The 14,272-nt window shown below is 35.8% G+C and overlaps 1 protein-coding gene across 1 annotated transcript in view; it reads left to right on the forward strand.

The window, feature by feature from the left end:
* SP4 (Sp4 transcription factor) overlaps positions 1–10,444 on the forward strand; it is a 50,703-nt gene extending 40,259 nt beyond the window's left edge. Inside the window, exons 5-6 of the mRNA XM_081102416.1 lie at positions 850–1,049; positions 9,213–10,444. Coding sequence (XP_080958542.1) covers positions 850–1,049; positions 9,213–9,460 — 448 coding nt within the window. The 3' untranslated portion in view covers positions 9,461–10,444. The remainder of the gene's footprint in view (positions 1–849; positions 1,050–9,212) is intronic.
* Positions 10,445–14,272: the final 3,828 nt, after the last annotated feature.

Consider the following 14,272-nt stretch of genomic DNA (forward strand, 5'->3'; position numbering starts at 1 on the left):
CAAACAGCTATGGCTGCTCCCCAGTCCTACCCTAAGAGGCCTGGCGTCTCAGTGGCCCTGGGGAAATCGCTGCAAGCCCCTCTGAGAGAAAGCCCCCCTTGAGTTCTGCCTGCTACCACACAGTTCAGTTTCTTCCCGTATGAGTCTGGGTCCCCAGAGACTCTCCCAGAACTGGAGTCACCTTTCTCTCAGTGGCATCCTTGCTCTAGGACAGTGATGGCGAACCTATGACACGCGTGTCAGAGGTGACATGCGAACTCACCTTTTTGGTTGATTTTTCTTTGTTAAATGGCATTTAAGTATATACAATAAATATCAAAAATATAAGTCTTTGTTTTACTATGGTTGCAAATATCAAAAAATTTCTATATGTGACACGGCACCAGAGTTAACTTAGGGTTTTTCAAAATGCTGACACACTGAGCTCAAAAGGTTCGCCATCACTGCTCTAAGAGCTGAGTGCTTGTTGGCAGCGGGGCATCAGTAACTCAGGTTTTCTTGGCTTGCCTCTCATGGCCTGGGACCTCTGATTTATGAACTACAGGTGAGTTGGGTCAAGGACGATCTAAACCCCAGTGTTTTCAACTTGCCCTATCCAAGGCAGTCTCAGAAGTTGGGATTGGGGGGAAGAAGGGAATTCCCTGGGGATAGAGCCTGCAACCGAGTTACGTGCCCTTGATCAGAACTGAATCTGGGACCCTTCAGTCCACAAGCTGATGCTCTGTCTGCTGAGCCAAACAGGCTAGAGCAGAAGAGCATCATTTAATTACTTTGATTCCCTTTTACTTTTCCATAATTATAAGCTTGGTATTTGGGATTGTAATTATGTTTGGTTTTTGTTTCTGTTAGAGGCAGTAATGAACCCGGAAAAAAGAAACAGCACATCTGTCATATTGAAGGATGTGGAAAAGTTTATGGCAAAACATCTCACTTACGAGCACATCTTCGCTGGCATACTGGAGAAAGGCCTTTTGTGTGCAACTGGATGTTTTGTGGTAAAAGATTCACAAGGAGTGATGAGCTTCAGAGACATAGAAGAACCCATACAGGTTAGTTGGTTTCTTTTTGGACTTGTATATTCCACTTATTTTTTCAGTGCTTACATGAAAATTTTAGTGATAATTAGCTATCATATTGGAAATAATGGAAATTAAGTAGAATTCACTTTAGCAGTTATATGAAAGATGTTTAAAATTTTTTAACTCATATTTTTACCTTTCGTCCACTCCATCAGCATAATTACATGATCTGGAATTTACTTCATTAGCTTATATTTTATTTTACAAGATGAATTCCAGGTTTTTGTGGCCCTTTTTTGTTTTTCGGTATCTAAGTAGATGAAAAGAGAGTTGAATTAAGATTATTGGTGATTTTTTTTATTAGTTTTTGTTTTCTTCCCATCCAGAGAATTGACTCAATTATCCAGAATAATAGCTCCACCTTTAGTTATTTTCTTAGTGGTTGCCTGCTTTGGGGTTATAATTTACACTTTATAACAATCTTGTTTGGATTAATACCAATTTTATTTCAATAGTATACACAAATTTTTTTCTTATATAGCTCTGCCTTTCTATCTGCTGTTACTTTCACCAGTTACATCTTTGTACATTGTGTACCCATCAACATAGGTTTAAAATTATTGCTTTGTGCAATTGTGTTTCAAACCAGATAGACCAAATGAGTTATAAATCAGAAATGCATTTATACTGACTTTCATATTTATATACTGCCTTACCTGGTATTCTTTATTTCTTCATATGGATTTAAGTTACCATCACCTTTTCATTTCAGCCTGGTATTTCTTATAGATGCAATCTGCTGAGGGAAATATTTTTGTTTTTATTAAACTGGGAATATCTTAATTTCTTATTTCTGAAAAATAGTTTTGCTGTATATAGAATTCTTAGGTGACAGGTTGTTTCTTCAATCTCTTTGAATATATTATCCCACTGGTTTCTGGCTTCCATGATCTATGATGAAAATTCAGCAGTTACTGTTATCCATAATCCCTTGTAGGTGATGTCACTTCTCTAGAGAATCTCTCTAGATTCTCTCTTTGTTTTTTACTTTAAACATTTTTATTATTATGTGTCCCACTGTGAATCTCTTTGCATTTAATCTGCTTGGAGTTGATTGAACTTCTTGGATGTGTAGGGTAGTGTTTTTCATCAAATTTCAGAAGTTCTTAAGTATCATTCCTTCAAATATTTTTTCTTTAAATACCTGAGACCAATAAATATTCTCGTTGCTGAGGGGCTCTGTGTGAATGTTGGGGCACCATTCAACACTCAGCCAGACAATTGACAACTCTGCTTTAGAGTTCACTTTCTACTTATGCAGAGCCTCAAAGGTTAGGCACAGGTGAGAGTTTGGCTATTTTGGGCCTTTACTGCCCTAAGCATGTATGTAGCCGTCTAGATTCCAGGGAGTATGTCAGTACTTTTCAATACTCCTATGAATTCCTTATCTCCCAGCTTTTGCTTTTAAGCTTTTTGTTTAGTTTATTTATTGCGTGTCCTAAATATTATTCATTGCCTCTGTCATCATGAAGTTAAAACATTTACCTGTAACTGGTTTAAACAAACACATGACTGTCTCCACCCTGAATAAGACTTTCCACATTGGGCTACCTCCAAGTAAGTTAAATGCAAGTCTTTTACATGGGGTCTTCCAAAGAACCACCAGACAGATCAAATAATGATCATTCTTTGGGAATGAGAATTTGAAGGAACTCTGTTTGTTCTGTTCTCTCTGGTGGCTACCAGGCTGCTGGGAAGTAGAAAAAGGAATTAAGCAAATTAAAACACCACAAAGCTTTCTGTTCTAGTCAAGCAAGATTCAGCCATTTTTCTTTAAAAAACACTCCCTGAATTATTGCAAACCTTATTTAATTTCCAGAGTCAGAAAGGGTTGGTTTTGATAGTTTTTGCTTAGTTTTCTGATTATTTTCATAGAGGAGTGAATTTTTGGAGGTCACCATCTTTATTGGCATTACCTCTTTCATGCCTTTGGATTTTGTTTCCCTTCTTTATTTCTGAAGAATTTTATGGGTTAGAAAGAGTTGGTAAGTTCTGTTGATGGCATATTGAATGATGCCTATGGTTCACAATTGAGTTGAGAAGTCTGGATCTTGATGTGGTCATCTACTTACAGATGATAGTTAAAACTATTAGCTTTTAACTATCTATAGATAAGATAGCTTTTTAACCCTTTGAGTGCCAACCAATATCCTAGGAACTATGCTAAAATTGCCAAGGCATTTTTGCTGATTTTACAGCAGTTTAGGAAATCTGCACTTAGGTGCCATCTTTCAATAAAAAGTGAACTACTAGCATCTAATAGTGACACTGCAGGAGGAGCGTGATAGCGCTCCCAGCACTTTTGGCGAATGACAGGAGGAGCGTGATCGTGCTCCCCGGCACTCTAGGAGTTAAAAAACACATTTATAATGAAATGACAAAAGGGCTTCTATATTTGGCTAGATCATTGCTGAAGGAGGAAATAAAAAAATTACTATGCAAACTAATGTTCCTATAAATTCATGGACTTATATCTCAACCAGTCTCTCAGAACAGTCTATTAATCTTATTCTTTTTTGTCAGCTTTAGTAATTACCTAAAACTTCTTAAGTCTTTATTTCCTTTGTAACTTCCACTCAGCCTCATCTTACTCTTAGTCATTCACTTCCAAGAAAATTTAAGCCTCATGACTTCACTCAAATGATCATCCCTTTCCCTTTTAATTTACTTTTACCCACAGGTAATCATAGAGGAGAGTGTACTCATGAAAAGATGCGTTTAGATATTCTAGGCTGGGTAGGTAAGAGTATTCAGTAGGGATTGGTGGGTTGAGGATATTGGAGGGGAGGGTTGGAGAAATCCAGAGACTACAAGTCTCTTAGTTTGAATAATGGTTTCTTAGAACAAATAAAAAAAAATGATTTCTGTAAAAGGCCTAACCCTGGTATCTGAATGTGGCTATATTTGGAAAGATGAAGTGATACTATGCCTAGATTTTAGGACCTAATGCGCCTTCAAGCCAATGACTGATGACCATATAAAAAGGGGAGAAGACAGAGAAATACAGGAAAAGGCTGTGTGAGGACAGAGGAAATTGGAGAGATGCAGCTTCAAGCCAATGAGTGCCAAGGATTGCCAGACGTTACCAGAAGGCTAGGATGAGGCAAGCAAAGGATGCTTCTCTAGAGCCTCTGGTGGGAACACTGCCCTACTGATACCTTGATTTTGGACATCTGCCTCCAAAAGAGAGAACTGTGAGAGAATAAATATCTCTTGTTTTAAGCCACCCAGTTTGTGGTATTTTTTTACAGAAGCCCCAGAAAACGAATACAGTTCCCTAGTTTGCCAATGAAATTAATTTTAATATATAAATATGGAAGTATGTTATTGAATGACAAATTTAGAAATAACATTAATAATTCATAAAATGTTTTATACATTGTATTAGCTTAGGCTTGAGGGTAACATTTTAAAAACCAGGTTATAGGCAGAACTGTGACAGCTATCGTTGTCGCTTAATGGTTAACTTCCAATAAATAAGGCTTACACAGTGGTTCTCAACCTTCTGGCCCTTTAAATACAGTTCCTCATGTTGTGACCCAACCATAAAATTATTTCCGTTGCTACTTCATAACTGTAACGTTGCTACTGTTACGAATCGTCATGTAAATATCTGATATGCAGGATGGTCTTAGGCAACCCCTGTGAAAGGGTTGTTCGACTGCCAAAGGGGTCGCGACCCACGGGTTGAGAACCGCTGGCTTAAAAGATCTGATTTATTTCATTCATCCCTCAAATCTACAATTCCATTAGGAAACTAACCAAGTGTTTTCTGAGAAAAATTACTGTTAAGAATATCATGTTAAGAAGTCATGTAATGCAGTGGTCGGCAAACTGCGGCCCCCTGAGTGTGGCTCTTCCGCAGAATACCACGTGCGGGCGCGCGCACACAGTGCAATTGAAACTTCGTGGCCACACTCAAGGGGCCAAAGAGCCGCATGTGGCTCGCGAGCCGCAGTTTGCCGACCACTGATGTAATGTTTCTAAATATGAATTTTCTACTTAAATTATCGTAAAAGACTCTACTATATTTTAATGATCATGTAATACAGCATGGCATTCTCTTAGTAATCTAGGCAAAGAAGCAATTGTGTTTTCTGAAGTCAGTTTATTAAACCAAAATTGTTTGGATTATGTTTTTGAGATTTTCTTAGAGAAGGATTTTTCAACCTTTTTCATCTCACGGCACAGATAACTAATTACTAAAATTATGCAGCACACCAAGAAATATCTGCCAATCTGACAAAAAGAAAGGTATAAATTGGATTTCCTCATGCTGGATGGCTATTGTGTTGACTATTGTCTTTTTTTAAAAAAAAAAAAAACAATCTAAGGAAAAAGAGATCAAAATAGTGTGCCATGAAATACCAGTTGCAAACCGCTCTCTTAGAGAAACAAAATTTTGAATTTGTCCTTGACATGCTTTGTGTTCTTGTAATGAAGATATTCCACAGATCTTGAACTAAATATCAGCTAAAATTTAATTTTTTAAAGTTACATTTTATATAACTATTAGTTTCCTGTTGCCATAACAAAATACAAATTTAATAACCTAAAACTACACACATTTATTGTATCAGTTTCTTTATGTCCGAAGTTCGAGTAAGTTCTGCCTGTGTCTACTTAGCTAGCATCTCACAAAGTCAAAATCAAGGTGTCAGCTGGGATGTGTTCCTTAAAGAAGGCTCAGGGGAAGAATTTGTTTCCAAAATCATTCACACTGTCAGGCAAATTCAGCTTTTGTTATTGTAGGATGGGGGGGTCCCTGTTTCGTTGCTGGCTGTCAGCGGGGGCTGGTGGGTTTGCTCTGGAGGCTGCTAACATTCCTTCTTATACTTTTCATATGCCCCCCCCCCCCTTCACCAACAGCAGGTCCAGTTCCTCTCAGCTCCTAATCTGTCTGATTTCTCGTGCTACAATCTCTCTGACTCCAGCTAAAGAAAGGTCTCTTGGCTTTTAAGAGCCATGTGATTAGGATGGGCCCACTTAGGTATTTGAGAATAATCTTTCCCTGTTAACCTCTGTAACTTTAGTTGCCATATAATAAAATATACTCACAAGTTCTAGGACATATTTGGGTGGCCATTCTACCTACCATAAGTAAACTAATATCAATAGTTTTGATAAGTAATTATATTAATTACCAAAAATATTAACCTACTAAGAATAATTTAAAAGATATTGCAGTATATGTAATTAGTACAAGAACTCTGTACCTCCTTAAGATAATGTTTGCTAAGGGTAGGAAATTTAGAAATTGTCTGACACCATAGAAAAAACACTGGTGTGGAAAAGGATAATTAACTAAAATGTCATTTCTTTAGTGATAGTTTAATTGTACAACATAGTTTACTTATTTTGAGATTCTGGTCAGATTTTCATTACTTGAAATTAGTTGAACACCCACACCACTTAGGAATGGACAGCCCTGAAAGTGCCCATACAAACCATGTCACCATAATTTCCCATTTACCTTACAGTTTGCCATGGAGTAGGTGGGGATTTCTGTCTTAATTGAAGCTTAACCGTAGCTCCACATGGTTTCAAATGACTATCTCAAGGTCACGAAAGCTTCTTAAAGTCAGAGATTTTCACTTGTTCATTTTTGTATCATCAGTGCCTGGCACATCACAAGTGTTTTACAAATATTCATTGAAAAATGACTGAATTCATGAGCATCACAGATAACAAATATTTATTAAACAGCCACTGTGTTTGATTGATCACCCAGTTGATTTAGTGCTTACTGAATGATATCGTGCCATCTGATTTTTCTGATTATGCTTGGCCATTGTTGCTATAAAAGAACAGCAGTCTCTAGTTGCACTCTGGTCATGTAGCACAGAAAACTCAAACTAGAAATTGGGTGCCTTGAATCCTGCTCTGTTTTTAATAAATTGTATGATTCCCATGAAAATTAATTTCTGGAGCCTTAACTTACAAATCAATAAAATGAAAATGTAAAACAATATCTTTAAGATTTATTTTCAGCTTTAAGAATTGTACACAGGATTTTTCTTTTGAAAGCAAATGAGAAACTTGAAAGGTAAAAGGAGTTCAGAATTGATCCTAAAATTAAATCCTCATTTACTTGTTTTTCATCCTTGCCTAGGTGTCAGCATTTGTCAGTGCAAGTGACTTTACCCTAAAGCTTAACCGCTTTTATTTTTAATCTCTTTGAGAATTTTGTGTAAACCATTTATTTATCCTTTTATTTAATTTTTCAAGACTGAAAGAGAAAGAAAAGTTTAATGAGATACTACAAAAGCAATTTTTTAAAAAAGCAAACTTATAAAGAAGAGGGAAAAATATTTGACATGAACCTATAGATTTTCTATTGGTTAGTCAAAAGTAGGGCCAAGAAAAGGAGTCAGCTGAACTGAACTTTATTATCAAAGTTCCACTGTCAGACTGAGAAAACTTCCATTCCCTTAAGTAACAATTTTTTTAATGTATGTGTGTATATATATGTATATATACACATATATATATGTATATATATATATACACACACACACATATATATATGTATGTATATTTTTATTGATTTCAGAAAGAGGAAGGGAGAGGGAGAGATAGAAACATCAATAAGAGAGAATCATTGATTGGCAGCTTCCTGCATGCCCCCTACTGGGGATCAAGCCTGCAAGCCCAGGCATGTGCCCTTGACCGGAATCAAACCCCAGTACCCTTCAGTCAACAGGCCGATGCTCTATCCACTGAGCAAAACCAGCTAGGGCCCTTAAGTAACAATTTTAGAAGGAAGGACAGAAGATAGTAGTTGATCCATCATGGACATTACAGTATACCAATTAATCAATTTTTTATGTGCCTCATCTATTATACATAAAATTGAAATAGGTTTTTTCTTTTGGTAACATTTAGTTGTGTTTTTGTGTGTAGAGGAGAGGGGTTTTGTTAATCCTGACCTGAGGATATTTTTCCATTGAGTTAAGATAGAGTGGAAGGAGAGAGAAATATTGATGTGAGAGAGAGACATCGATTGGTTGCCTCCCTCATGTGCCCTGCCTGACCAGGGTTTGGGATTAAACCTGCAATGCAGGTAGGTGCCCTTGACTGGGAATCAAACCTGTGGTCTGACACTCTAACCATTGAGAACACTGGCCAGGGCAAGTTAGTTTTTATTACAGAATATAGATGTGAATAGTTTCAATAGAACTGCCTTATATGTTAAAGAGAACATATTTAAGGATCACTTTGTGTACCAGAATCTGACAGTCTGATTCTTTGGAAACTTAAAAACTCTGTTAGTTTAAATTGAGTATTTGCCTAACTCTCGTTTTTGCCTTGTGAGGAAACTCAATACACCATTAAATTATTAAGTGATTTTATTTGAAGTAGTTCTAAGGTATTTTCATGCTTTTTGGCATTATAACCAAAACCCAGACAGTAATTTTTAAGGAAGAGTAGACATGCCTTGAACACTATATATTATGATACCTGGAAAAGATTTTTGAGATCATCTGTTAGAAACCCTCTTGTTTCATAGATGGGGCAACTGAAGCCCAGAGTGGTTATTTTATTTGCTTCAGCTTTTTCTTCCAGTTCTTAGCAAAACTAGTACTTTAACTTGTGTCTCTTATTCCCAGTCACATGCTGTTTTTTCTGTATTGTGTTGCATTGCTTGTTTGATTATATCCTATATAAAAGCCCAGCGACTGAAAAGGTGGAACGGCCAGAATGACCAGAGACCAGGGCGATCAGGCAGGCAGGCAAGTGGTTAGGGGCGATGAGGCAGGCAGGCAGAAGCAGTTAGGGGCATCAGGCAGGCTGGCGAGTGGTTAGGGGTGATGAGGGAGGCAGGCAGAGGCGGTTAGGGGCGATCAGTCAGGCAGGCAGAGGTGTTAGGGGTGATCAGGCAGGTGAGTAGTTTGGAACCAGTGGTCCCGGATTGTAAGAGGATGCAGTTCGGGCTGAAGGACACACACCCCCTGCATGAATTTTGTGCACCAGGCCTCTACTTTTAAAATAAAAATAAAGTATTTTGCAACTAGTCAAAAGTTAAACACAGTGTAGTGTGATCAGAAGAGAAATTATTTAACATTATAATTTTATTTGAATAAAATGAATTACTATTTATTTGCTTTTTTGTTTGTTTGTTTGTTTGTTTAGGTGAAAAGAGATTTGAATGCCCAGAATGTTCTAAAAGATTTATGCGGAGTGATCACCTCTCCAAACATGTCAAAACGCATCAGAATAAGAAAGGTGGTGGGACAGCTCTTGCCATTGTTACCTCGGGAGAACTGGACTCATCTGTTACAGAGGTGCTTGGCTCCCCAAGAATTGTCACAGTTGCAGCCATTTCTCAAGATTCAAACCCAGCAACTCCCAATGTTTCGGCCAACATGGAAGAATTCTGAAAAGTTATTTATAACAGAGACCTCTCGTGCTGCACTTAAGTTTACACACCTTTGAAAATCTGGAAATGGGCTGGTCAAGTGGATTACAGAGTAGGAAATCATGTTTTTATTCTTGGCTTCTTTAAGTATTCCAAGATTTGGGGTCAACATGTGAAGTGTTGAATTTTAAAAATACAAAAATCAAATGGATGTACTGGAAACAGAAAAGTATTTCCTTCACACTATAAGTTTTAGTTATTTGGAAATGTGTCACATATTGTTTAAACTGAATCTTCCCCTCTTTTAACATCATGTGTTAACATGTTTAGAAAGACAGACCTTTCTAGTTTGCAGGCTGGACCTTAATTGGATTTGTTTTCCTTGAAATACTTTTCAGTCACTAATACTTTATATGGATCCTTTTTTTTCTTTTTTCTATAGCACAGAAAACAAGATAGTTAACTGACGGTAGGGACAATACTTTATTTTCTTAGTTTGATTTTTTGGAAAATCAACTGAAAATAGTTTTGGCCGTCTTTTCTAAATGTTAGAAATTCTTCAACAGTTGAATTAGAAAAGTTCCAAAAAAGTAATCTGAGATGCATCTCAGATCTTTATTACCACTACATTATAGTAGTGTGTATGCAGACAATCAGTGAAGTTTAATTACTTTCTCCATTTGGAGATACAAGAGGAACTTAGAGCTAAACTATAGGTTAAACTTTAGATTAAAACCTTAGGAAAATACTGGGGGTGACAAATGATTGAAACAAAACTCATAATGGCTTCAGAAAAATGAGACAATGATATATAAGGTTTTGAAGTTAGGATTGATTATATTCCTAACCCTGGGTTGTACCACAAAATTCATTTTAAATGTTTATATAGGAAATATTTGCATAGAGTATAAGTCAGTCTGTAGTTTCATATTCTGTAAATATGAGTTATGTTGACAGTGTGCAAAATTCTTTATGCTTTGACTTGGTAGCCAAAGAAAGAGTTATCAAAAAAAAATTTTTTTAAGTCCAGCAGAAAATTATCTTGTAATTACATTATAATTTCCGTTTTCCTCTCTACTAAAAATTTGCCAATCCTATTTTATATATACTACTGTGTTAGAAGGCTGATTAAGAATTTATAACACAGTAATGTTTTTATGTTATGTCAGTAACTGAATTGTCCCTAAAAAGGCAGCCTAACAAAATGTAACAGGTGTGATACTATGAAGCAAAAATTATTTTTTAAAAATTGGAACCATTTTTAGTTAAGTAAATGACTAAAGAAAAAATGTATTTTGTTGTTTATGCAAGGGTTTTATAGGAAAGATGGCCAAAAGTTTCATATGAAAAATATTTGGATTATATCAATAGCCTAAATATTAGTAAGATATTTGCTATTTTAAAAATGTATTTACACAGAATCATAATGGAATTGGAATTGACCGTTTGAAAACTGAAGTTTTTACCTGCTTGGTTTACTAACATCATCAGTTTAGGGACTGTTTGAATATAGGTACATGTTTTCTTGTGCGTCCCCTATTATTTCAGGAAAAGTACTACTCATGTAAATTCTCTTCCAAAATTGTGATATTTCTTGTATTTTTGATGAAGGAGAAATACTGTAATGATCACTGTTTACACTATGTACACTTTAGGCCAGCCCTTTGTAGCGTTATATAAAACTGAAGGTCTTTTGTGCTTTCAGTTTGTATAAAAAAGCTTTGAGATTAAAGGAAAAAATTTTACACTGTGGTTATAAATTTCAAGTTTCTTAAAGCTTTTGTAGACTTGTAACAAAGTCTTTAAATTTTAGTTGGATTTTGTAAATTGTTTTGTATATTTTATTTAATGTACTCTTAAACAGCTGATGTATCTGGCTTTAAAACATCAGAATCAGTTTGTTTCGTTTGGTACAGAGGAGCATTTGGTAGTGTTAATTTTAATTTTATTATATAGGAGCTGAAACATCAAATATATATTTTATCATTATGCTACACAATCAGTGCTATAATTTTTTTTATGCAAAGAAACTTTCTTAATGTTTGAATCATGTTTTCTCAGAGTGACACTTTTTGTTGATAATACCAAGTATGAGCTCTCTGCACCATTATTCCATGAACCAGTTTTAATACATACCTATGTATGCTCTTCAGAAATGGAAGTTATTTTTTAATCAACAATGAGGCCTATTATAAATTTAACAAACTGAGTCTGGATAGCTTTATAGCATATAAAATATATTAATTTGTGTTAGCAGGTGCACATTTCACCACTGAAATTAGAAATATTCTGACAGTCTTTTCTGCATACCATTCTGAATCCACTTTTCTCTTATAAGAATCGTAAATTTCAGTGTCCTTTATTTGACTCAGTGGGATATAGCTGTTATAAGTAATAGGGCACAGATGTGCAGTAGAGTCTTGTTTAATGACATTTCACTGTTCATTCCCTTTGCCACTGTTATAATACTTTTCTTTATTGTAATTATCAGTGCAAAACTATGTATTTATCATGGTAGAACTCCAGTGTTAGAATAGTTTTTTCTTACAATATACTTTCTTTGGTTAGGTTTGTGTATGTGTTGCTGATTACATTAGAACTTGATGTTAAGTCATTATTTATCACACTCTCATGAGAGCAGTAATAAAAGTGTGTAATCTAGGAGAAAAAGTTAATTTGTCAAACTTAGATAAGCATGATGTTTAGGTCCTATTTTTCAATTTTATAACTGTTTTATTGCAACAATATTTGTATTTAAGTCTTCATTTTAATGCCTTGTGGTGTTTTTTTTTTTATGCATGTCACTAAGTTGTCATCCCACATAAATTGATGTGCAGCATAGGGTATTAAATCTACATAATGATTTTAAAACAAATAGTTGATGGTAAAATGTAAATGTTTTGCAAAAATTCCTTATAAAAAGTTTTGTAGTAACATTTCACTTGTAAATTTTTTTTGTAAAAAAAGAAAATGGAAAAAAAAAAAAGATGACTTCAGAAAAAAATCCTGTTTCCCATATCCTAGGATTTAGACAATTATTCTGCCAGCAAAGCCTCTGGGGCTGTAATTGACATTTTTACAGTGCTGATTTGTATAAATTTTGTTTTTTGTGGATTTGGAAATAAAATCATGTACAAGTTGTTGCCTGCAATAACAATTGCAAGTAACCTATAAAAATTCCCTTGAGTTTAACATGTTTCTTCATTTAATAATGTATACTGTAAAGCAGCAATAAATTCTTTGAACTATCAACCTTCTTATCACAGTGAACACTGGAAAGAAAATGCTTCTCACTAGAAAATGTATTGGCAACTCTTCATAATTCCTGATGTTAAGATCTGGTCCCCATTTCTCTGAGCAGACTGCCAGAGAACACCAGTTCAGATTTCATGCTAATTTGTAACCATTGCTGTAGACATCTATGGGAATTAAAATTTGATTTAGGGACACTTTTTAACTTAAATACTTTTGAGCAATGAATTTTAGGAAATTGGAGGAATTGCTAAAAATGAAAACTAATTAAAACATAATTTAAGGTCACAGATACACTAAGAAGCAAGGTATGCCACAGAGATGCTACAAAAATCTGTATGCAAAGGCTGTTGTCTTTTCCTCCTGGGAGGGTCCTGCAAATCTCATGAAGAACCTTACTAATACAATAACTATGTTATTATAACAACTTTGGTGAAAAAGCAGTAAGGTTTTTAAAGATGTGTGAAAACTAAAGTTGTATACCTGAAAAAAAATGTACATTTGGAAGCATCAGGATGATATTTTATAAAAGGGGGGGATAATGCAATTAGAAAGTTTTACCATTTTGTGATATATATATATATATATATATATATATATATATATTGATTTTAGAGAGTAAGGGAGAGAGAAACATCAATGTTGAGAATCATTGCTTGGCTGCCTCCTGCATACCCCACACTGGGGATGGAGCCCACAACTTGGGCATGTGCCCCGACTGGGAATTGGAATCAAACCATGACCTTCTGGTTCATAGGTCAATGCTCAACCACTGAGCAACTCTGGCCAGGCTGTTTTAATTTAGTAAAGCCAGTTTGATTCTGGGAATTCTGAGAACCACATAACCATGAACAAAACTGAGAGTGATGCTTTTTGTTTTATCATAGGCTAGAGGCCTGGTGCATGAAATCCGTGCATGGATGGGGTCCGTAGGCCTGGCCAGCAATCGGGGCCAATCAGGTTCCCCGCCTCCCCACCGCCTCCTTCCCTTGCTGCCTGCATCTGCTGCCTCCCACACCCGATTCCCTGTCCCACCGCAGGGCCCAGACCCAATTGGCTGATCAGGGCCTGCTGGCGGGGGAGGGGGAGGAACCTAGTGGTCAGTGTGCATCATAGCGACCAGTCAGCCCGTAGTAACAGTTGCTTGGGCTTTTATATATATAGAAGATTATTGATATAAAACGATTGACAGGAATGTCAAAGCTGTACTAAAAGCAACGCTAATATATGGTGTGGTTTAGAATGCCACTCATAATTATCCTAGCATTTGACAAACTTACCTTCAACAAAGATAACTTTAAGAAATCAGAAAAAAAGTATAGCTTGTTATTTGTACTTAAAAGTTCAGATTCTTAAAGGGGTGGAGAAACTTAAGATGCAAGAATCGTGAAATACTTTATTCAAAACATCTGAATCACGTATTTACTGCTCAAGGAGTAATATCTGTTGATATACACACAGCTAACTTGTAATTGCGTAACAGGATTTCTAAGGCATATATATATATTTTTTTAAAAGATTTGCTAATTGGTATAGGCCTTAGGCTGTGTTCCTCTTGGTATCAGTTGGCAATGAAGTAATT

This window comes from Myotis nattereri (assembly GCF_964212035.1).
Source record: "Myotis nattereri genome assembly, chromosome: 11".
Taxonomy (NCBI): domain Eukaryota; kingdom Metazoa; phylum Chordata; class Mammalia; order Chiroptera; family Vespertilionidae; genus Myotis; species Myotis nattereri.